The 25,956-nt window shown below is 41.3% G+C and overlaps 1 protein-coding gene across 2 annotated transcripts in view; it reads right to left on the bottom strand.

Annotated features, from left to right (window-relative positions):
* Positions 1–25,956, bottom strand: part of syne2b (spectrin repeat containing, nuclear envelope 2b) — a 524,337-nt gene that overhangs the window by 375,694 nt on the left and 122,687 nt on the right. For both annotated transcript variants that reach the window (XM_051919949.1, XM_051919950.1), the window contains exons 30-38: positions 24,950–25,563; positions 24,517–24,687; positions 16,122–16,272; positions 13,579–13,737; positions 10,968–11,135; positions 3,179–3,280; positions 1,469–1,672; positions 1,005–1,209; positions 789–901 (exon numbers count right to left, since the gene is read on the bottom strand). In XM_051919949.1, the coding sequence (XP_051775909.1) occupies positions 789–901; positions 1,005–1,209; positions 1,469–1,672; positions 3,179–3,280; positions 10,968–11,135; positions 13,579–13,737; positions 16,122–16,272; positions 24,517–24,687; positions 24,950–25,563 (1,887 nt within the window). The remainder of the gene's footprint in view (positions 1–788; positions 902–1,004; positions 1,210–1,468; positions 1,673–3,178; positions 3,281–10,967; positions 11,136–13,578; positions 13,738–16,121; positions 16,273–24,516; positions 24,688–24,949; positions 25,564–25,956) is intronic.

Raw genomic sequence — 25,956 nt, 5'->3', positions numbered from 1 at the left:
GCGAACCATGTCATATATTCACATTACACATCTGTAAAAAAGGTTATCCATCCATCCATCCATCAGTCTATTGCTTGCACCTGGGTCTAGAAATTCAGGGTCAGCTCCATTAGCAATATGTATAAGGTGCCATGGACAGGAGGTCAGTATATCACAGTTTACAATCACACAGGACCATTTAACTTATTTTTCCACCCACCAAACCATTCCTTTATCGTAGAACTATTAGAGGTAAGCCACATAAACATCAGAATACCCTTCAAACTCCACACTCAACACACTAGCAACTGAGCTGAGATCAGTGGCTGAAGTGTAAAAAAAGAACTGCCTGTTGTTTCAGCATCATCATCATCCTCTTCTTGCATATACAGTATAATGTTGACATCTTTGGAGACTGGGGTGGAGTGAAGATCTCATTTAGAGGTCCAAAAGTGTGCTGATATACATATTTCGCAGAGTGGAGTTAGGGAGTAGAGGTCTACTTTAAAGGTCCAAACGCTTGTTGATAAGGTGACTCTTTGCCAAAATACATTAACTATCTGTGCTCCTGATGATAGAATGGGGACATGTTGGTACAGAGTATCGGTGAGTACCATCCTACTTTATGCATTGGTTGGGATTCATGGACCATGAGGCAACAACAATACCCACAAGGCCACTCGATGCAGTTTTTTGTGGAAGCCTACTGTTTGCTGCATTGGACCCCTCTTATCACATACTGCTAAAGCAGTAAAAGAATTCAAACAAAGAAGAAAAACTTGACCAAAAACAGTAGCAGAAAGGTCTACCTGTAACTTATGGAGATGGGCCTCAACGTCTGCTCTTCCTTCAGGAATTTCAAAGCACTCATTCACAGAGAGCTGCAAATCCTGCATCCAATCTTCATATCTTTTCATTTCATCTGTGGGAAGAAAGCAAATACTTAGCAAGTAGTGTGAGAAAATTGTGAGAGAAGAGGAAGGAGAAGAGAAGGACAAGAAGGAGGAATTGGACAGGTAGCTCACCATTTATCACCTCAAGGAAACTTTGCTCAGCAAGACGTCTCTTTTGAAGCACAATATTCTGGAGAACCTCAATGTGGTTCCTCTGATTCAGTACTTCCTGGCTTAGCTGGCTTAAGTTAACGCCGGCAATGCAGACGACTGAGTGAAGCTCTTCCAGAAGGCACTGATACTGAGAGTCCTGTTGCAAGAGGGTCTCGTCTACTCCCTGTTAAAGAAGTGAGATCAAAAGACTGGAAAAAAATTGACAACTCCATCCATTCTAAGTCTTGCACAGATTTGTGGAGTTCATAACCTTGTTGTCAAGACAATAGCATGCCTTTCTGTTACCTTAATGCCACACACCAAGTTCTCAGAGTGCTGATCAAAACTGACCCACCGTCCCATGATACATTATACCTTTTCTCATTCAGCAGCAGTCTGTGCCACTTTAGACAATCCCCGCACCCTCTGGTCACCTTGATTACCTTTAAGGCTTCAAATACTCCAAGATGGTCCAACACTGGGAGGTCAAATAGAGCTGCTTCCAAGTCACACAGGCTGGATTTCAGCTGACAGGCTTTGTCTTCAAGCGTGTCCCTCAGTGCTGTAGTTTGCTCAAACACCTCTTTGCTGTCCTTGAACAATTCCATTACCTCGGCCATCTTCTTCCTCAACTGAGTTTCAATCACCTGAGGAGCAGTGGAGATAGCCTCACATGCTGTTAGATACCCAGGTACAGCCTAAATGATCTCTCCCTGCTGCTATCCAGATTAATTCTGTGAGGTGTCACCTTTGAAATTCAGAGTTGTTTAAATTTCTGGCAACATTTTCCCAGCTGCCATAGTGGCAGGTCTGCACAACAGGGAAGAGCCTTTCTATTTATGCAGGGTTTGCCTCCTCCTCTGCTTCCTAGAATCATACTTATCAGCCATTCTTGCCTGTTCTGGATGTCTGTACCCTGCATCCTGGCATGGTATGTTGGGGTGGGCATGTGTACCCTATAATAGATAGGCTAGCGCCCAATCGGAGGTTGGTTTGCAAATTTGCCAGGATTGACTTCAGCCCCCAGTGGCCCTGCATAGTAATAAGCCAGCCAGAAAAATACACAAATAAACCTTGTTTTGTAAAGCACCTTATGATTGTCCCAAATTAAAGCCACCATATGAAAGAAAGTCTAACTAACAGAATTCAAAAGCGGGAAAGTCAAGAGTTGAAAAATATATAACTAAAAGTCAAAGTTCAAGGACAAGAGAAGCTGCTAATGAGGGTCTTCAATGGGACCTTTCCAAAGTTATATAGGATGTAACATTTTTAAACCCACGTCATCCAATCCCACATCATGGGGGGCCAAAACCTGTCCCAGCTGGATCAAGGCAGGGCTTACAAGATCTTCAGCAGGATGCCAGTTTATAGCATGGCCCACTCACGCATACAGGAAACAAATTTGGAATTGGCTGTTACTAAATCTTCTTGTCTTTGGGGATGTAGAAGGAGAAACAACGTTTATAAGGGAAGAACAAAAAAATTAACCACATACAATGACCAGACATGGAATTAAAACCCAGGATATGCTGGATCTGTGAGAGTAAGTATAATAAAAGGAATGTGGATAAGGAAGCAGTGCAAGAAAATAAATAGAAGGGCTTCATAGAATTGAGGAGGATACCTCAGGAAGCCTACATCTGATAAATGTTTGCAAAAGTGGATCCAGAGAAAAGAAGAAATAAAAGGGATGCTCAACACTGAGGACTTAAGATATGAGTTAAAGCTATAGGGTTCAGCAAGGTAGGGCAATGAGGGTCCACAACTGTATGAATAACATACTATATGAGGTGTGTGTGTGTTCTAACGAAGTTACTATAGGAGGACCAAACTGCTAGAAAGGTAGAGGAGGAGAGACAAAAGTAGCTGCACAGACAAAAGCAGGAGTGAATGGAACATGAGACTTAAGGGTCTTAAAGATCTAAAGATTCACATCAGAATAATGGTAAAAGGAAAAGGGTAGGCATCATGAAGTGATTTCCTAAGCCTCAAAACTCTGAAGCATCCAGATGGAGAGAAGCGCATGATTTGTAACATGCTCACATAGGGTAGTTAATCAAGGACCCCTGTTAAACACATACATACTGTATATCAAATATCGATAACCATGCACTTACATTTGCCCAGCCAATGCCCATTGATGTTTGTCATACCTGGAGCTCCAAGGAAGGCTCTGCACTTTGGAGTAGTTTTTGGATGTCTGTACTCTTTTGATGAAAGTGTTCTATGTTCTTCTCCTGAGTCTGTATTTCATCCTGAATAGGGACAACGCAAAATTCATTCATGGCGAAGGGGCCATCAGAAAATAAGAAAGAAGCTGCAATTTCATCTAAAGGGAAAGCATCCAGCTAAGGCCAGTAAACTCAACATGACAAGAGGCAATCATTCCATTGAGAGAAATAGTTACCTGCCATGCTGGTGTCTCTCCAGCATAATGACACAACAAAGATGCTAATGATCCTGATATGCATTATTCATTCATTTGCCAAACCTGTTTATTACAGTACAAATTTGTGAGAGGGCTGATATACTTTAGTGTAAATAGTAATTCCACAGTTGTGCCATCATCTCAGCCATACTTACTCAAAGTAAGTAGTCCTATCTGAACAAACTTCACAACACTTGAGTAAGGCCTTCCAGATCTTCGATATAAGGCTCTTTCACCTAATCGAACTTTTCCATACTTAAGAGCCTACAGCCAATCACAACATGACATATATGAGAACCGCCCACCAAACAGGTGGTGCTATACAAGGTACCATGCACTGCAAAAAATGCATATATAAAAACTAAACAAAAAAAAACTTTAAATGGGAGTTGTTTTGCTTTTATTTAGCAAATATATCTGTCAGTGGAGTAAGCAATATTCACTTAATGAGATCTCTTAAAGTTAAGCTTATCCCTTTCAGCTCTGAAATTCTATTACTAGTACGTACATATATATGCAGCTGTTTTTGTAAAGCACAGGTATATTTGCAGCCATTGGAACCGAGCTTCCTACTATTAGTGCAAAGGGAGAGACTGGTATTCAGTCCGCAAAACACAGAAGTGAAACAAGTAGCATTGAAGTATTTGGCAGCCACTGTGTAATAATAGTGAAAAAATGTTTGTTTTTTAATTTTTGACCTTCCTAGACACCCCAATGGTAGAATATCTCACAAAATACATTTTCCCATAAAAATGGAAAAAGGGTTAAAAATCACAAGTACAAATTTTTTGTTAAGTCAATAATTCTTACAATAAGGAAAACAAGATTTAATGTCATGATAAACATACTTTTCAGATGCTTAGATTTCATTAGTTTGCAGTGTGACTTTATCTAGCCAGTCCATATACTTCTTTACGAAGAAACACTCAGCAACACTCTCATATATGATCATGCCTCATCATATAAATACCTGCCTGACTATAACAAGAGACACTCATTTCTTATTAGCCACCATTCTGATGGGTGCCTTGTCATACAAGAGCTCTGGCCAACTACACCCTTATAGTCAACAACCAGACTGTGCCATCCTATGAAAGTCTCCTACTGTATTGCATCCTTCACACGAGACATCTACCTAATGTACTGTCATATGAAAGCAATCCAGTCTTATGATAGACACGTACTCCTCTATGACGCGTCTTATTGGAAAAACCCACCCAGCTGCACCTAGTTCTGCAAGAAACACACATGCTCTCTTTCAAGATAGGCCAAATCACTGATGTCAAATGAGACAGCCAGACTGTGCCCAGATATATGATAGTCACCAGTCTCACAAAGCCCTCTCAGATGAGACACTCAACTGACCACACAACCATATGATAGATACCCGCCTAGCTACAGCCTATCATGTGAAAAACACTTGCCATACTGGGAACTCTCAAATGGCCATATCCAGTGCTATCAGAGACAACCTCACCTTGTCTAATGAGTATCCTGTCCAAACAGAATCCCCTCTTATCCAAGCAGGAATAAAGTTGCCTATCCCACATAATGGACAGCCAGCCAGCTCTAATCTATCTCATGGATTACCTTAACCCAATGTTCATATTTCTTGGATATAAGACAATTTTACTTTTTATTTGAAGGACCTTCATCCTACCAAGCTCTTCAATACAGAGACCCTCCGCCCCGCCACACTTTGATATGTGAAAGCCATGCCCACCCAAAACACTTCCATTTACAAAATTCCCCAAAGTAACCAGAAGCACAGTCAGGGACTCCTTGTCTTTTTTACTCAACACTCCAATCTGGAGCCCTTGCTCCATCAGACTCGGGACCACCGCACTTCAACTCCACACATGCCTACGGCCACTAAGTTAGACTATTAAACAGCAGCATTCACCTACGTATGGATGAATGAGGGAGCAGCAGCAGCACACTTTTCCAATGCCCAAGTAACTTTCACCGATAAAAAAAGAAAAGAGCCAACGTGGCACTTCTTTTCTCTATCCTGGTAAAATGCAGCTGTAACTTTGGGATTCATGTAGAAAACATGTCAGTATTATTTTTTTTGCTTTTAGAGCCCGAGTAAAAGTTCAGAATTTCTGCTTCCTTTCTTAACGATGTTATTATTCAAAGAAAGAAGAAAATTATGGCTTTTAAACACTCTCTGTGGATTTACTGTATGTTGTTTCCATCAATAATGAGCTCCGTTTATAGCTCTTAATTATTTCTGAGTGTTATTCTCACACAATGTACAAAATCCAATACAAACCACAGGATCAGAGCTTGAGGGCTGCCCTCCCCAGCCTGAGGGAGCATCATGCAGTTCTAATTATCAGTGGACATGCGCTCCACACATGAAAGGGAGCTCAAAGAGACGGGCATCGATACACACCCACACAGAGTATTTAAGCGTAAACGCAAAAACACACTCATGAAAAAGCAATGGCTACACATATTCGGGAGGGTAACAGACAGAAGACACACAGAAATACAAGAGCAATTACATGAGTTCACCCACTGGAACACAAAAGAACAAACACAGTGGCACAAAGGAGAAAACCATAGAATCACACACAACCCCAAAATCACAGAAATATACAATGGCACACACATCAGGCAATAGAGCACACAATGACAACAATGCACATGTAAACAAAGGAGAATTTAATTAAACATAATTTCACTTTACACACAAGAAGATGTAAATAGAGGTACACAAACACATAAGAACATGCCCATAATCCAACTCAAACACATACAAGTACACAACCCTCACTTCACCCAAACCCATATGAGCTCCCACATGTGGTTCCCATTTTCTCAGTACTGCTGGCCCTGCTGAGATGTAAAGTAGGTGCATTGCCTCTATTAGGATGGCAGGACTGGCCAGTCTGTCTCTAGTGGCTGTTGGTACTGCTACCATTTTCTAGTTCAGTTGTGCAGCCAATTTGGCAGAAGTATTGCTTCCCCTGTTTCCATATTATAGTGATGCTGGCCAGTCTGGTTGAGCTGTTACCAGAAGACCCTAAACAATTGTGACGAGAACAGGCCATTCAGTCCAACAAGCTCATCTATCCTCTTCAACCAAGATTGTCTAAAGTAACATCAAGTCAAGATCTGAAAGTCCTTAAAGTTCTACACTCCATCCAAGGCCGAATTAAGACTCCCACTGACTCCCTAACAGAAAGCAAATCATAATTTTAACAATGCAGTGAGTGGATTCCAGGTTATTTAATGCAGCACGGTGATTTCAGCATGGGACTTGATCGCTTCACACCTCGAGGTGGGATTAGCCCTCTCTGACGTTTTGACTTGCAGATACTCAATTGTTTCAGCAAGCACACTTGATCATTTCAGCGCACGGATACTCCACTGTTTCATCAAACTGGATTGGCAAAAACACACTCTTGCCATCACAGGCCTCTGGGCTCGCACCCAGAACATCCTGATGGTAGATCCACCCCTGTACCCACCTCACTACTTCGTAATCTACCCTTAACAAGTATCCAACCGTGTCCCCATGTTCTTGTTGCAGAATTTACTTTAAAGTAACAGAGAGGATTCACTGTACTAATTCCTTTCAGAATTCTAAACACTTTAAAAGGTTATTGTCATCTTTTAATCTACATTTGCGTAAACTGAAAAGTTTCAACTCCTTCTTCTCCCCTTACAGGTGAACCTTCTCAGAATCAGGCCAGCTTCTCCCCTCTAGAGGTTTTCTAACACTCCTAAGTTTTTTTTGCAGCCCATAGACCGTAGCTGAACACCGTACTGCAGATGAGGCCTCACTAGTGCATTATGAAGCTAAAATCATTACCTCTCTTGACTTGTACTCCACCGATCAGGGAACTTTATAAACTAACCCCCCAATTAGCTTTCTTGATCGCTTCTGTATACTGTCTGGATGTAGACAGTGATGAGCCCAATGTGACTCCTAGGGCCTTCTCATTTGTAGACCTCCCATTGTGTATTCAAATCTAACTTCCTATTTGAAATACTTCACATTAAATTTCATTCTACACAAATCTATCCAAGTCCTCCTGTAACAACTTAGCTCATCAGTTATTTGGATTAATTTGCAAACTTAATCAGTTTCTTATTTTTACTCCTGTCAAGATCATTTATATATAGTAATGACTCCTGAAGAACCCTACACCTAACATTGTCCAACTCTAATAAAGTTCCTTGCCCCATAACCCTCTGCTTCCTGTGTTTTAGCAAAATTTTGCACCCATTAACACACCACACCCTGAACTCCCACTTCTCTTCGTTTGATGTCCAACTTCTTATATGAGACGTTACAAATTGTCTTCTGAAAATCAAGATAAATAATATTATCAAATCCTTTAGTTGCTTCCTCACAGAATTCCAGCACATTACAGAAACACAACCTCCCTCATCTGAACCCATGCTAACTGTTCACTAACACGCGTGCTCTAACCGTGTAAAACTGTACCGTGGTGCTCCTGTTATTCAGTATGGCTGTGTTGAGCATCGTGTCAGGGGTTCCCATTTTCCAGTATATCTGCAGTAGGTGAGTTGTATGGCAAGCCAAATTAACATTTAGAGATATCTCAAAATGAATTTTATGATATCTGGAAATGCATTTTAGATATCTCAAATTGAATTATAGATATCTAAAAATAACATCTATTTTAAGATATCTAAAAAGAATTGTATGATATCTCAAACAGATTTCAAGATATCTTGAAGTGATATACTGTACATTTTCAGATATCTGAAATGCATTTCAAGATATCTTAAATGCAATTTGAGATATCTTGAAATATGTTCATGTGCATTTTGAGATACAGTAATCCCTCGCTACTTCGCGGCTCACTTTTCGCGGAATCACGACTTTGCGGATTTTATATGTAAGCATATCTAAATACATAACGCGGATTTTTCGCTGCTTCGCGGGTTTCTGCGGACAATGGGTCTTTTTACTTGCTTCCTCAGTTAGTTTGCCCAGTTGATTTCATACAAGAGATGCTATTGGCGGATGGCTGGGAAGCTACCCAATCAGAGCACGCAGTTAAGTTCCTGTGTGCTGCTGATTGGCTCAGCGACGGAGTGTTGCATTAACCAGGAAGTCTCATCTCACTCATTCATCATTAACGTGCTAATGCTTCAGGGGCCATGTCCAAGCACCAACAGAAGATGCAAATGATTGCAGAAAAGGTAAAAGTTTTGGATATGTTGAAGGAAGGGAACAGCTACACCGCTGCAGGACATCGATTCTTTTTATTTAAAAAGGAGGAAAAGCATATAAGATCTACGGCCGCAGTGTCCTTTAACCAGGGTGCAAAACGAGTTGCAAGTGGACGTGATAAGGCAGTAGTATGGATGGAATCTGCTTTAGGAATCTTTGCAACAAGGTCGACGACGTCATGACCGCCTACAAGCTGCTACGTGTACTTCGCTATACAGTAAGTGTAAACTTATCTACCGATTTCATATTGCTTAGCAGTTGTCCCTGTTTTTAATAGAGTAAATGGTGGGTTGTAAACAATACAGGGAGGGTTTAAAAACATCCAAATACACGTTAAATAATTAAATAAATATAGTGTCCCTACTTCGCGGAAATTCAGTTATCGCGGTCGGCCTTGGAACCTATCTCCCGCGATAAGTGAGGGATTACTGTATCTCAAATACATTTCAAGATATCTTAAAATACATCTACAGGCATTTTGAGATATCTGAAATACATTTTCAGATATCGTAAAATAGCTTTCTGCACATTTCAAGATATCTCAAATACATTTTCAGATATCTTAAAATCACTTCCTGTAAAATTTCTTATACTTTCAATGGAACTTCCTGCCTATTTTAAGATATCTCGAAATGCATTTAAGATATCTCGAAATGCACAGGAAGCGATTTTGAGATCTCATGAAATGTATTTGAGATATCTTGAAATGTGCAGGAAGTTATTTTAAGATATCTTCAAATGTATTTGAGATATCTTGAAATGTGCAGGAAGTCATTTTAAGATACCTGAAAATGCATTTCAGATATCTCAAAATGAATTTGGGATATCTTAAAATGAGAAGGAAGTTATTTTAAGATATCTCAAAATATAATTTAGATATGTTAAAAAGCATTTAAGATATCTTGAAATTCATTGTTGTTTCTTGCCATATGAGTTGTCCTCAGATGGCAATTCCTCTCATGTTCACCAGTACATCTGGCCAGCCTAGCCCATTTCTTCTTCACAGATGCTGCTGCTCTCTTTGTTCACTACAGCTGTGCTGATTGTTGTAGCAAAGGGGTTGCCACACAGTATATTTTCAAGTAAAGCAGTGGCGGGCAGCCTGGCTGAGAGTTTCCAGGATTGTGCAGTATAGCTGTGCTGGCCAGTGCCTCCCAGGGGTTACTACTGATGGTTTGTAGTACAGCCGTGCCAACTATTACTGGGTGTGGCTCTCCCTGCAGGCCCAAAGCTGTTAATATAATGTGTGGCGGCTGTGGTCAGGTAAATGTGTTTTTCATTCCTTGCTCTCATGGAATGAGTCTTCATTTAAAGGCCTGCTGATTAATGTGTGGAGTATGAAGGGAAGAGTGGCAGCAAGCGTCAGTAAATCAAAGCTGTGGTCTGGGGTCATGCTGTTTGTGTTGTCCTCCATGGCTTTGAACAAATTCAAGTGTTGTCAGGAGCTCATTCATAGGGGCCATCACACAGTAGGAAACTGGGCCATGGCACATTCATCAGGCAGCAAAGCCAAAGTGCAGGAAGGTGGGGCAGGAGAGCTGAAATCTCAGTTCTGCTCCCGCTGCCATTGACTAGCAGCTCACTTGTGGCATCAGCTGCTTTCTCTGGTCTCTTTAAACTAGTTCACCCTGTAAAAACAAAATTGTGCACCTTTTTGCTGCTCTGTGAATGTCAGAATATACTTCCACCCTCTGCCATTTAGGCCAGGATAAAGTGTAGGCGGTATAAGATTCACAAGAGCAACATTGAGCCGCAATCAGGTTTTGAACCCATGAGGATGCAAGTTCAGTCCACACCAATAACTCACTCTGTGACCCAGAAGGAGCCAAGTTGCCCCCATACTATAGCCAAATCCAAATTCTTCATCTGAATCAGATCTCTGTCTATAAAGTTTAAAAGCGTGATAAGTTGAAGACACTAAAAGCTGAATAATATAAACACCACGGACCTTCCATGCATACAGCTTTGGCACTAACGTGTCTCATAACCAGAGGTAAAAGTGCCGGAGATTGGCAAGGTGTTCCATGTTGATTAGAACATGCAAGTAAGAATTCCATGTGACAGTAATGGCCCTATAAACCTAGTGGTCACTTCTGTGTATTCCAGGGCCATTAAGGGGACAGTTGAGGATAATCAGTCACATTATTGAGCTGAGGAAAGTCTCATGGCCCACATCTATTTACAACATGGCTATTTCAACAATCGCCATGAAAGGCACTATGTAAAGACCAGGGTCCGCACACTCCCAAAAAGCCTCCCCCTCTTTTTAGAGTACCCTTAAAAGTGACAGCTTTACCTGTAGGGCTGTAATGTCCTGTTCAGAATCAAAATAGGGATGTTCTGCAATCTGCGCCAACCTGGAGTCTGCCCAGCCCTCAATGTCCACAGACAGAGCCAGCAGTGCCTCCCACCAGCCCATGGCACGTTTCAGATTGTCCAAGTATGCGTCGACCTTCTCAGTCACCTAGCGCACAGAAAAGAGAAACCAGTCATGGTGTTGCATCATCAAGGTGCACTTTCCCTTGTAGCTGCAGAGCATCCAGACCTGACTTTAGCACTACAAATTCTGGATTTATAGGAACTGACTCTTCATTATAAATGGATTTTTTTTTAATTTTCTGTATATTTTTTGTCACCATTTTATGTGATTTTGCACTTGTTTGGGGGTGGGGGGGTTCTTCAGCTTAGAATGTGATTCTCACATTAGTTTTTTTTTTAAAATAGGGGTTACTTTTGATTCTGCTCATTTTTTGAACAGTTTTCATTGCCATTTTGGTTATTTATGGTTACTGCCATTTTTGTCATCCCATTGTTAGGGCAGCTCCCCTGTTGTAGGATGACCACACATTGGGTAAAACAGTCTGACCTCTTCTTCATCTAAGTTTTCTAAATCCAAAATCCCTTTTTGATGTTCATTCTTGTGCAAACACATATCTTTTACCTATGCTATTTTTTGCTTTTAACCAATGTTTGGAATTTTGGATTCTCATTTTGGTAAATTTTGGCATCTCTTACAGTTTGACCCCTTTTCTGACTTTGGCAGTGTCTTTTCTGCTGGTATCCTTTTAAAAACCTCCCTTGCTAGTATACTGGCAGGACACACATCCACTGGGCTCCAAAAAAGATGGAAGTGTGGGCAGCAGAGTGTCAAGTCAGAGTCTAAGATCTTTAGCGTCGTTGATATGTGTGGGTCAACCAGCCTAAAGGGTCACCTGTTTTTTGTAGCTGCTCTCATCTAAAATGATCAATTGGTGGGATATGTGCCACTGATAGACAGGTAAACACCCACATTTAACTGATCACACAAGACTTGTGTAATAATGAAGAGTTGTGAGCCATAATGGCATTGTTGGGATTTGGAATCAAAATTCTGGAACAGATAGTTAGAAAACACTGAGACATAGTCAACAGGGAAAGGCCAGGACAGAGCAAGAGTTGGAAGAGGATGTAATGAAGGACTTGTGAAGTTAAAGACAAGAATGGCAACATGTCAGGTCAAAAACAAGAGCACAACATAAATAAAGAGTTACCAATCAAGTGCCATTGCATTTGTATATGTGTGTGAAACCTGCTTATGAATATTTAAAATTAATACTTAAGAAAGCCCTGGTTAATGGTGGAGTAATTATCATTGTTAAGCAATAGCAAAAAGGTGCCATGGCTAAGAATGTGGTTGGATACGAGGCAGGAAGCAGTCATGCAAAAGCTCAGTAGTTTCAGCCAGGAGTTCGGAAGTCACTTGTGTCATTCTGCTCATGTGTTTTGTTCCTTGATCAATAAAAGTGACCTGCAGCGCAACAGAACGGTAGAACAGACAGTAATTCAGGCTGCTTGGTAGTGCATTGGGTAACACCATTATCCTTCACCTCTGGAAGAGTAAGTTGAAATCCTAGCCTTGTGTGGAGTTTGTGCATAATCTTCGCATCTCTGTGGGTTTTCCACTAGGTACTCTGGTTTTACTCCGATGGCTAAATCGCCTGCATATTAGGTCTGACTGAGTTTAGGTAAGCACAGGTGTACCTCACAGGTGGCGCATTGGTAGTGCTGCTTCTTTGCAGTAAGGAGACTGTTGGAAGATTGTGGGTTCGCTTCCCGGTTCCTCCCTGTGTGGATAGCGCTTTGAGTACTGAGAAAAGCGCTATATAAATGTAATGAATTATTATTACGTGTGAATGAAACACTAAAACATGGCTTCAAAAAGGACCATAAAAAAGGCCAGACCAACCCAGATTCAGATCTAAGTGCCAGGAATATGCCTAACCTAACCTAACCACTACCCAAATGGCAGGCATCGGCTGAGGATGATCTTTGAATCATTGCTCTAATGCAGACACTAACGAGTGTTTTGCAGAGCATTTTGGGAACGTTGCCAGGGAGACAGCAAATACAAAAACTCTAAATGAGCATTGCTCTTTGGGAAAACAAAATGGTGACACAGAAAAACGTAAATAAAATGTGAACTTTGCAAATATCCCAGAAACGCCATTTATGATCAAATATTCAGAATCCTTGAGTTTTTCACATTTCAGGACTAACAATGGATGCCATTTAGCTTGGTCTTGCTAAGATAACTGACCAGTCACAGCTCTAAATATTTGATATCAATCAGCAATATTTCTGCTACACTCTGCTGTTCATTGTTTGCAGCCATTGAAAGTTTAAAATAAATGTGGCTTATGTGAATTTCGGTTGTTTACTAGACATCTGTAAAGTGAAATGTCAACTGAAACAAATTCATTCTCCAAATCTGATTAAGGAAGATTGCAAAGTCAGTTGAAAGCATGAAGCCTGGAGTGCAATGCCAAGCAACTGATCCTAACAAGCTACGTGTCAGATTAGCCGCGCTGCGGACAGAGACATATCCTGGGAATTGCTGGACTGAGCACAGCTACTCCCTCTGGACTTACATCCAAACAGTTATCCACTGAAGCGTGCTCCTCGGCCTCAAAGCACAGCTCTTTGCAGTTGGGAATCTTTCTCAGCAGAGCCTGGATTTGTTTGGAGAGGCTCTGTATTTCAGATGTTGTCTCTAAGCAGCCTGCCAAGTCCACCTTGGAGTTCTCGACCTGAAAAACAAATGACACATAATGGAGAAGGGGCATAAGGATGGAAAAAAAAACATGAAGATACAAAGTCATAGAGAGATGAACACTTAGAGACACAGAATCGTATGGACTGGACAGAGTGGGGCAAATACACAGAACTCCAACTTAATCAGGAAAGTGAGATAAAATCAGAGTAATAAAAACAAAGAAACAGGAATAGAGAAAAGACACAAATAATCAAAAGCGCTGCAGGCTGATCTATCAAGGCTTTCATAGGCAGACACATAGATAAACAGACAGACAAAAATCAAAAAGATTTTAAAAAATAACATCATAGGGCAGACATGTATTTTCTCTGCCTTGTATTTAGTTTGCTCCTTCACTGATTGAACAAATAAAAGAGGTCATCAGGTCACGAAGGAAAACAACTTTAATTGCATGTTTCCTGCATTCAAAGAAGTTAAATCACCAAATGTACATTTCTGGGAATTTCTCATTCAAAATGTTATTACCATGTCATTAAAGAGCACATCAAAATCCTTCCCAGTGCCGCCGTTCTGCAACTGCAAGCCTGCTTTATTAGGAAGGGAAGGTGTGAGTGCCATCTAGTGGCGTACCGGAGTTATCTGTTTCAATTGTATGCTTTAAGACTTGGAGAAGAATAATAATAATGAACACACGCCATGCTTTACACACTCTAACTTGCAAGGAGGATCTCATGTGTGCTCATCCTCGTACTGCACAAAGGTGAACTGAATCACACAGAACCTTTGTCTAAGCAAACTACCGTGAGGTATTGTCTGACATTCTCAGGTTTGTTTGCCAGGTAGAAGGGGTGCAGGCAGTTGATCCTGCTCAGGAAGTGCCCAAAAAGTGTCATCAAACTTCATCTGTCCTATAGTGCTGCCCACCAGAGTCTGAGTACAATTCATTACAAGGTGACCATTCTGTTACCACAGTCATTTGGGCCATATAGTACATCCAGGTATGACACACTGGGAGCCCTTGATCTCCATGAACTGCTGCCTACGGCTTATGGGGTGCATTGGTCTAGAAATACAGCACTGGAATGAGTTCAAGTAGCCAATCCCAATTAAAGTTACACTTTATCCAGCAGGCTACGGTAAAAGTATGGAGAACACAAAGAGAAATCCAGGAGAGCAACCAGAGGAGTGAAGTAAGTGAGTGAGTGAGTGAGTGAGTGAGTGAGTGAGTGAGTGAGTGAGTGAGTGAGTGAGTGAGTGAGTGAGTGAGTGAGTGAGTGAGTGAGTGAGTGAGTGAGTGAGTGAGTGAGTGAAAATACTTCTTCTGATGAATGTATGTAAGTGAGCTACTGAGTTATGGTGAATGAATGTGAGTGAAATTCAGCGTGAATAAATTATGTGAATGAGTGAGTCAATTTGACTATATGTGAGGAAGTAAGAGAGAATAAAGCACCGTATATGAGTGACACAGTATAAACATGTATGTGTAAGCAAGTGAAAGTGTGTTGAGTGAATGAGTGTTAAGTGTGAATAAATTATGTAAGTGAGTGAAACAGAATAAATGTTAGGAAGTGAGAATAAAGCACTGTATATGAGTGACACAGTATACAATAAATGGGACTGAGTAAGCAAGGGAAAGTGAGTGTGTATGAGGGAATGGATGTTAGTGTAATTGAATGTGAGCAAATTATGTGAGTGAGTGAGTGTGCATAAATTCTTGTGTTTATGAATGTATGTGAGTGAGGTAGTGAGTGAAAGTGAATGAATGAGTGTGAAACATTGTATGTGAGTGAATGACTTTGAGTGAAATTGAGCGTGAATAAATGTGAGTGAGAATAAATGTATTGTATGTGAGTAGCATAAAATAAGTCTGATTGAGTGAGTAAAAGTGAAAGAATGTAAGTGTGAGTCAATGCATGTGAGTGAAACTGAGTGTGTTAGTGTAACAGTGAGTGAGTGTGAATGAATTTATGGAATGAGAAAAAGTGAATGAATGTGCGTGAGTAAATGGATGAAAATGAATGAGGTGCCCCTCACCTCACACCATAAGACGAATGCACAGTTTAGGATTGAATTAAAGGTGGGAGAAGGAGCTGAGAGAGCAGATTAGTGAGCAACACAAAGTGTAAATGTGTGTGAGAGCATGTGGGTAAGGGTCTCCTATCTGGGACAGGGTGCTGCTCACTCTACACCTAAACATTCATGCATTGTTAAGGGGTTTTACACACCCAGAAGGTGCCAATCGCTTTCATTTTCCTTGCACATCAGTTGTAAGGCCTACAGCAGTAAGTCCACCACTCTTGCCATTGTTCTGCATGACATTCCAGCCATATTAAAATAATGTATACCAAGTCTCACTGCTCACTCTCAGATCCCAGCTAGTATCCAAAACTGACTTCTTCCCCAGTGCGAAGTCCTCACCTTGTCTATCATTTTCTGCAGATTCTCCTTGCTCATGTAGGAAGCCCGCTCAGAAATGGAACTCTCTGCCCTCTGTAGATCACTGGACAGGCTGCCACAGAAGTTCTGGAATCTTTTCACCAGCGTCAGTAGCATGTCACATTGTTCCTGTCTGCAGTCAGAATGACAACACATTGGGGGTATCAAAGGTCAATAGCACAAAATGATGAGCTTTACATAACAATGATCAGGAGAGTAATGGATTGCCCATATTAAGAAGACTGACACATGGGTGTTCAGCCGTTGGCTAGGTGCCCAATTAATACCCAAGAGGTGGTGAAGAGTAGCTTCGGACTTTCATTGCCAGGAAGTGGAATTAGAACAATTTGATTGTTTGGTAAAAAAAAAATTGGTAATCCAAATTCCCACTGTTAGCTTAAATCTCTCTATATAAATGCCAAATACCACTGACTCACTCATCACAAAATCTCCCGAACCATGAGGATTTGGGAGTTGAAATTTGGAATGTAGGTTACCCTTGGCCCATAGGTGCTCGCTAAGAAACGGTTTTAAAAATTTCGTGGTCCTAGCATGTTCTGTCTGTTTGTCTGTCCACTTTATGTCTGTCCGCTTTTCACAAGAGAATTACTTAACAGATTTAGATCTGGTTGTTTTCTATAATTTGCTTGAACTTTCCGGATGATTTTACGACTTCTCTCATCCCGCTAAGTACCATAGTTTGCTTGCGGTACCGATGTACAATATTTATGCAAATCCAACAGAGTGGCTGTGGGCAGAGGGGCGGGGCCTTCCTCATTTACTCGCCAGCCTCTGTTTGAGATAGTCTACGTCTCACCACGTGTTGGAGTGCACCTTGCCTCCACTTAGCTAACGATACCTTTTTGTTCAACAAACATTATCATCTACAGATTGTTAAGGAGTAACGTTTGACATTTTTGAGAGAGAGATCAGAGCTACGTGTGTTTTAGAGGGTAGCTGCCGATTGCCAGAGATATCACGGCCACGTGCTTTTTTCCCCACGTGGGGAACACTTTCCCGTCAGAGCAGAACATGATCAGATACAGTGCCAACATCTGTTGATTTTTAAAGTTTGTCTTGTTTCATTAGTATGTAGGCGAAGCCACGGGGTACAGCTAGTTTATTGATAAAGAAGAGAAGCAAGCCCATCAGGTTTCTAATCTTTTCCTCACAGATTTCAAATTTGAGGGGCATCCCCACAAAATATTCACATCTTAAAAAACAAGGAGTTGCTCTTTTCAGTTATACTCACATCTTCAAGAGTGCTGCACTATAATGTCCCACATCAGTTGCCACCCTGCTTAACATTAAAATACCAATAACAGTCAACAAGCAGTGCTCTTTAGGGTCCTTTTAAGACACTGAGATGCTATCAGGCTCCCATGGTGGCCCAGTGATTAGAAATAATGGCTCATCTCTCCAGGTGCCTGGGTTTAACTCTTTGCCTGGTTACCACCTGGGTGAAATATAAAAAATCCTTACATGTCTGTGGCACTTGGATCTCCTCCATCTTGCATGTTAGATTAACTGGCAGCTCTAAATTGACCCTCTGTGAGTCAGTGTGGACATGTGAGGGTGAGCCCTGCAATTCTGGGCATCCCAATGGCGTTTATCCCCTGCCTTGTGCTGAGTGCTTCAATCACAGACCGACTCCCCTCGACGATGTTATAGAGATAAAGGAGGGTCACAAAAGTCACAAACATGTGGTCAAGCAAATGTAACATTGCAGAGGGACTGTTTTTTGTGTAATTTTTTTTTTCACAAATGGAAGGGTCAGGCTATTTTCCAACTACACCCCCATAACTTTTGGGGAAGTACAAGAAGACAACGCCATCTTAAGTTCTGTTCTAGTATATGGAGTTAATGAGTGAAGGGACTTCTGTGTACACTCTGGTCACGTTTACATGGGCTCTTTCATGGATGAATTACCACAGTCTTGATTTGTATTTCACAGAAAGAAGTAGCAGTAATGAGAAGTGGAAGAATGTGCCAGTGATCAACACCCTTATGAAACATGGCATAGAAATTGAACTCCCTTTATTCTTCCATTTTCTAGCCCACTTACCCAGTAGAAGGCTATGCGGGCAGCATTAGGCACAACTAACCATGGAAAGGGCGCCATATTGAATTGAGTATCTTCTGCGTGGACCCTGCTGCCTTTATCAATCATCCTAACTGGCTGAAAAATCTCAGAGCGACACAAATTTATTCCTATTCTTAGGAGTAAGAGAAATAGCTTTTGATCTGTTTTTCCAATTTACGAAACTTCTCCTAACTTCACCAGGATTTAGGAGAGACCATGTGCTGTCCTACATTATTAACTATTGCCAGAAGTTGGCGTTCAGGCAGAGATCGGCACGCATATTCCAGGAATGTTTTGGAAACGCTGGACAACACTGAACATGCAAAAAGATATCTCACAAAAACTAGTAGATACCTCATAAAAAGATTTAACAGAGAGAGATTAAAATACATAACAAATCTTGTAGGTCTCATGATCGCTCAATCTGTGCAAAAAGCCACATGCTGTCAGTGTTGAGAACACTATGTTTTATGGCAACAGGGAAAATGAAGTTTTGCAATAGCAATTATTTTGGGAATGTTACAACCAACCGTTTCTTGAATTTTGCACAAAACTTTGAGTGCCCTTACGACGTGTGAGATAATACACAGATTTATACATTTCCCTACCACACCACATTAGGTAATGTTAAAGCAAGCTGCCTTCATGCTTATTACTGGTTTTCCTGCTATTGTTGATATGACTGGCGACACTCACAAAAAGATCATTGAACCAAATGTGGATGAGCACACGTATATTAATCTGAAGTGTATCAACATATCGGTGGTCCCAGATGCAAACTGTATTACTCTTGATATTGTTGCAAAATGCAAACCATTACATGCAGATTAACACAATATCCTACCTTATTATGTTTTCCTTCTTCTTCTCCTCCTACTACTTTAAGTATTATTATTATCTTTGTGTTGAAGTCTCAAGATTAGTATAAGAAAACTACAAAACATGGTTACGATTTCCAAGGAAACTACAACACGTCTTCTTATTTTGCACCTCAGGGTGCAGTCAAATTGTGACATCATTCGTCCTCAAATGTTTGGAGTGTGTCTAGGATGCTTCATACTTCAAACTACTTTTCATGTCCCACTCTGTGGTAGGCCAAATCCTTATCCTAGTCAGACTTTTAGTGCAATTCCTTAGAGCTAAGGTTCTTAAACTATAGGTTGCTACCCATTATGTGTCACCTTTTGTATGAAAGTGGGTCATGCAGAGTCGTGATTCACAATAGTACTCAATGAGAAAGGGTCTTGTACGGTTTGCAGAGTATCTAGCAATGGGTCATCGCGAGCAGTTTAGGAGAACAGCATGGCTCATCAATGACTTGCGTAGGTCATTCTGACGGGTGGAAGTGATTATGGGTCTTGAAGACATAAAAAAGGCAAAATTAGCCTTATAGTAATTTGGAAACAATTGAAAAATTCAGACACGGGTGTCTCTCAGTAGTTAGAGAGGTTTCATCCACTCTTTCAAAAACATCCTGTCAGGGTGACTGACTGAGTGTGTGCACATGTGTGTGATGGTGTGGTAAAGTGAGGTCCGCAGCTGATTGCCTTTTTAAATAAATAATCGCCGCACTCACGGCTTTAAGGAGGGGGTGTGGTAGTGTGGCAGGAGCGGTTCCCATGCGCAATGCAGCGCGGGCGTTTCCACACTTCAGTGCAAGGGTGGGGAATTGCCTGTGTCCGTAACTGATGCCAGGAGCTACTAATCGCCACACCTGTGCCACGTCCCCGCATAAAATAGGAGAAGCGTGAGTGTGGAAGAGGGAAGAGGAAGAAAGAAAGAGAAAGAGAGCAGAGGTTAGAGGAGGAAGAAGATGAAGAAGAAGGCAGGAGGCACAGAGAACCGGTGCAGGAGAGAGCGAAAGAGGGCAGGCTCACCACAAAGAAGCAGGCTGCTGGGAGTAGAGCCCAGGAAGGAATGTGTGACTGACACTCGCGGAGGCAGTTGGAAGCAGTCACTCCAGATGAGCGATTTCAAGGAGCTGGAATGACCAAGAGGTTTGACGGCTCGTTGTGTAAGGCCACAGTAGGGAGGTTTGGAAGGTTGAGCCCCAGCGTGAGCACCCTGGCCGTTGGGGGAACCCGAGTCTCGATTCAACGAGGGAGATGTATGTAGCCAGGGGACGGAAGGCAACTGGACGAGGGGGAAGGTCAGCTGCAGCTGCGGCGACTTCCCTTTTGCAAAGTCCGCAGGGATAACCAGGGGAGCCGCCAGTTAAACAAAGAAGGCACTGGGTGTTGAAAAAGAAACCGCTTCCAGCCGGTCGGATTTTAACCTCGTTTTAAAGGATTATTTATTTATTTGTAACCTCTACTTATTGTACCTTATTGTTTTTATTGATTATTTATTTTTGGATTTCTTGAAGCACTGCACTTTGGACACTGTTTTGTTTGGGTATTTTTAATAAAAGCACTGAACACCTTTTACACCATTCCCTTGCTCAGTGTGATTTCTCCTCATCTGCGAACTCATCCGGTTACATTATTAACGATGTCGGGTTCAAGAGGCTCCCAAATGGGACCCGCACTGTCACAAATGAAAGATGCAGTATCCCAAAGCAGGATTCTGCCTAATGCCAGTTACTGCCATTATAGCCTATGGCACCCTGTAAGCCCAATCAAAAGATGGCTAGGAGGCAAGTTGCCTGCTCTCTGTATCTGGTAACACTGCAGTGCATTGAAATGCAAGTATCTATCCATGTCCTCACTTTCAGTGTGTGCGAGTATGTGCAAGTGTGAATAGTGAATGGCCACACATCTCTTAGATGTTTGAATACTGAGGAGGTGCAGGATGCCATTTCTGTGACACCTATAAAATACAGTAAATAGCGAATAAACACACCAAAAATGGAAGAATAAAGGAAGTTCAGTTTAAAGACATTTGAAGTAAACACTCTGGTTTCAGCAAGAACAACACATTTTAGAAATCAAATAAGTTAGTTTGTGCTATTACTTGATACGCTCCACAGATCTGGGTTCTGTTACCAGACTGGTCACTTGCCACATGGAGAGTTGTAGAGTTTCTGGTGTCCATCTGCATTTTGTCCGGGTCTTCAGGTTGGAAGAGTGGGTTAACATCTCATGTCTTATGTTTTTCAGGAAGGTTTTAGTTCTTCATCAGCCAAAAATTAGTTTAATTTTTAGCTGGAGTTTGATTGCTGGTCACTACCTACGGATAAATTATATGTTTGCCTGTGTCCTTATGGGATTTCACTGGGCAATGCCATTTCAAAGCTTGTTAGTGTTGAATGCACAGTTATTGAGACAATTGTGGAGCTCTCAGGAGGAAAGATTTGGCCATGTCCACATCTAAAAATCTTACACCATTCACCTCTAGTGGCCTGGTGTATGCACAGCATTTTTAACAATGTTATATACAATATGCGAAGTGTGCCAAGAATGAAAAAAAGGTTTGGAAAGCAGCTGAAGATGAATACAAATATAAACTGTTATATAAACTGTTAAATATAAATCAAGGGATGTTATGCTCAAACTATATAATGCACTATTGAGACCACATCTGGAGAACTGTGTGCAGTTCTGGGGCCTCATGTATAAACGGTGCGTACGCACAGAAATGTTGTGTACGAACGTTTCCACGCTCAAATCGTGATGTATAAAACCTAAACTTGGTGTAAAGCCACGCACATTTCTACGGTACCTCATACCCTGGCGTATGCAATTTCTCCTCTCGGTTTTGCAGACTGGTGGCACCCAGCGTCAAAGCAGTGCTACTGTTCCTATGTGGTCACCCTTTCTTTCTTAGATCCACATTCCTGATGCGGCTTTATAAATACACTGAAACTAACTGCATATTGTTTATTAGTGTAATGCATCTGATTGTAATTAACCTGCAGCAATATAATGGTCCAGGGAATAGCCATAGTATTCCAAATACCATAACTGCTTTAGCGTTGTTACTCTCACTGCATCTTCTTCTTCTTTCAGCTTCTCCCGTTAAGGGTTGCCACAGCAGATCATCTTTTTCCATATTACTCTCACTGCACCACTCGGAGTATTTATATCACTGTATCTGAGTGGGGAATCACAGCAGCAGCTGATTGGAAAGAGAATTATCGGTATACAGCATGAAGCAGACGCTTCCTCAGCCACAGCAAAACGCTTCAAAGGCTTTCCTGTATCAAGTCGCGGTTCAGAAAAAGTTTCATCCCAAGAACTATAAACGCACTCAGTCAGTCCATCAAGTGCTCCTTGTAGAACTGTTTACTTATAAGTACAATTACCTCACTGTAAACTTGCACTACAGTTATAATATTGCACAACCTGCGCCACTTTATAAAGCGCGTATTTACATATGATGACAATATCATTTTTAAGATGAAATGCAGCAAAATATGTTGATTATATTATACAGATAAAACTTTAACTTCATTTAAATAATCTGTATTGTTAATAATTAAACATGTGAGGACACAGTGCCACAGCGCTAGCTAGTTCAGGGATTGTTCCTGCATTGCGTTGTATTCTTGCTGGTGCTGACACGACACTGGAAGGATAGATGGATAGAATAATGAAACATGTACTATGAAGATATTTCAATGTTCCTTAAATGTTTTGAAGAATCGGCGTTCTAAGCTTACAGATGGCTTCACGTCTATTACAGAGCTGATTGTGTGGCGATTGGGTATTTGGAAAAAGAAAAGTAAGGACAGGAATTGGAGGTTAGTACGTTTGAAAGAGACAGTACTTCTGTAATAAATTATTTCATCGAAGGTCGCGCATGGCGCAGCAAGCCTCTTGCGTGAGACATGAACAATCACTGCGCCACCGTGTTCCCATGTTTAATAACATGCTTTCATTCCTATCATCATGAAAAAGATATCAGGTATACATCTCAGTATTTTAATTATTCAGAGAGCTGTAATATCACGAATGTAATGGATTATGTGTCCTGTCGGAGAAAGAGAAAGCCCGTTTAAGAAGCAGGTGATGATTTACACACAGAGCACAAAGAAGATCAAATACAGAACAAAGCATTTAACATGCTACTTTAGTTACGATGGGATTTGAGAAACTAGTAAATTAAACGATTTTAAGATGAACTTTACAATGTTCTACTTTAATGGCAAAATAAACTACGTGAATAAAGTGGAAATTTTGAGATTAAAGTTGACATTTCGTGCATTTTTCTCCTTGTGTGCCTATTTTTTTTTGTCTGTACCCTAATAAGTTTTCATATGACACTCAGACGGTGGGCTACGACTCGCCTTTTCACGGCGACTTTGATATGTGACTTCTTTTTTTATTTCGGGCACTGTGCGACTTTGTGAACTTGAGCTTTCGAGTTTCTCCGACACTGTATCACTTGATCATCTTCCTTTTGTTGATTATACCACTGTTTAAACCAACAAATAGTACGTTTTTCCTTTGCCTCCACTTGGTATTCGCTGAAATTCTTACATTTTCTCCCGTGCTTTTCCCATTGTCTTTTCAAAGAAGGCTGAGCTTAAGGGCTATTTATACTGATTTGCATATTCAAAGAGGCGTAATTCTGGGAGGAGTTGGGGCAGGATGGAAGGCGCGTGCACGTGCGTTACTTTTCACGCTGATCGGGATTTATGTAGTGGAAGAACGTGGAAGTTTGCGTACGTACAGATTCCTGCATCTGGATTTTTCTGTGCGTAAGCACATTTCCGCTTTTGTGCTTACGCCATGTTATAGTGTGAGTTCTATGCACGGCGTTATACATGAGGCCCCTGGGCACTACAATACAAGAAAGACATAGCAGCCCTTGAAGCCATGCTGAGCAAAGCAACCAAGTGAACCCTAGGACTTAAGGAGTATTCTGACCGACTCTGAGAATTAAATCTCTTTATCCTCAAACAGTAAAGCCTGCATGGGGACCTATTCCAGGTCTTGAATACTCTCAAAGGCAATCATAAAGTAGATCCAGCACAGTTCTTTCAGCTTAAGGGTAAATTACGTACTCGAGGACACCAATGGAAATTAAAGGGAAGTGCTTTTAGGAATGAAGCCAGGAAGCACTTCTTTACAAGAAGAGTTACAGGATTCTGAAATAAACTATCGAGACACACAGTTGAAGAAGAAACCTTGACAACCTTTCAAAAGTATCTGGATGAGACATTGGACAGTTCATCTATTAGCTAAACAAACAAACTTAATAGACTGAGTGGTCTCCTCTCACTTGTCAAATTTCTTAGGTTCAAGTGTTACAAGGCAGCTCCTATTTACTCTGTGTATCCCAAGTGGAGTTTGTTAAGTATTTAACAGGATGGTGTCACTGGGAGGGAAGCTCTCCCTCATCTCTTCTTACCGGTCACTCAGTGTTCTCTGCATTTCCTCCCATATAGCCTCCAGGTCCTCAAGTTGTCTGATTGGCTCTTTCTTCAGTGCAGCTGGGAGCTGATTTGCCAGCTGAATCAGGTGATCAATTTCTTTTCTGCATGGCCTCAGTCTTTCCTCAAGTTTCTTCAGGCACTTCAACCTTGAAAGGAATGAATGAACCGATGAGTGGTAGGTTGTGCAAGCACAAAACGTCAGATGGAAAATCTGCAGGTAAATATTTTAAGAGGCAGCTTGGTTTCACAATTTACCTTGCAATCAACAAAGGGTAAATATAATAGAGAATCTTCATGATTCCATTAATATAATAATAATGATAATAACAGGACAAAATAAATAATGATAAAATGTGCACAACCAGGGGCCAGAATGAGGTGGGGCACTGATGTGGCAGCGAAACAAACCTGAATTGAACTGCAAGTTGGGTGGCATCCTCCAGACCTGTACTGTCAACCTCTTCTTGTATCTCCTGGAGACTTGAAATGAGTTCCTCCTTCTTCAGCCAGAAGGATCTTATAGCTTTCTCCTCTTCCTCCTCCTCCGCCTGGTGGAGTACTTCCCTGTGCTGGATAAGTGATGTGTCTGTGTGCTCAAGTTTAGGCATAACTGAGTCAACCAATTCACTGAAATTAAAGTCCTGGCCAGAGCTCTCATCCTTCAAGCACAAACCGGCTGCCTTTACTAAACAATTGAGCTCCACTGCTTTGCTGCTGAGGACTTCCAGCTTCTGTTGAATCATCTTTAACTTTTCAAGACCCTCCAATGATGATGCAGTCTCTAACGCGGCCAGCTCACTTTCTGCACCTTGGACAGACAATAGAAAGTCTTGCAGCTTCTCCAGGGCCTCCTCACTGTGGTGCAGTTGACCACCCAGCTGCTCTAGCTTGAACTTATACTTCAAAGCAAAAGCCTGGATAAAGTCGATATCCTTAGGGTTTAGTGCCTCAAGATCAGGGTGTTGCTCATTGGTTAAAGATTCACAAGTGACAAGGTGCTGATTGATGACAGCATAAAAGTTCTACAAAAGTGTAAAAAGAGGAAAAGAACAATTAATCCAATGCTTATCTTAAGTCGTGCACACTAAGGCTAAATGCAAAGGACTTTAGCTCTAAACCAATCATAGACAGCACTGAAGCAGGCACTTCAATGATGTCACTGAGGCAGCATGTGAGAATGACCATGCAAAGAATCAGGTCTTGGTCCCCAGAGCAGTCAGCCATTGTGTCACAGTTCAGTAGCCAAAGGTTCCATTGATGTCATTGGGAAAAAGCGAACTGTGCCTGTACACCCTTGGGTGTGTGAAATGAGGCAAGCAAGCTACAACAGGGCTTACCAGTTCATACTAAGGTTGTGTGCCTTCTTTATATTTTGCACTTCTGCTTTAATTTTCAAATCAGGGTGATCTCTTCAG

Source organism: Erpetoichthys calabaricus, chromosome 16 (assembly GCF_900747795.2).
Source record: "Erpetoichthys calabaricus chromosome 16, fErpCal1.3, whole genome shotgun sequence".
In the NCBI taxonomy this organism is placed as follows: Eukaryota; Metazoa; Chordata; class Cladistia; order Polypteriformes; family Polypteridae; genus Erpetoichthys; species Erpetoichthys calabaricus.
The sequence above is the reverse complement of the archived record's forward strand: the minus strand, read 5'-3'. Positions and strand labels throughout refer to the sequence as shown.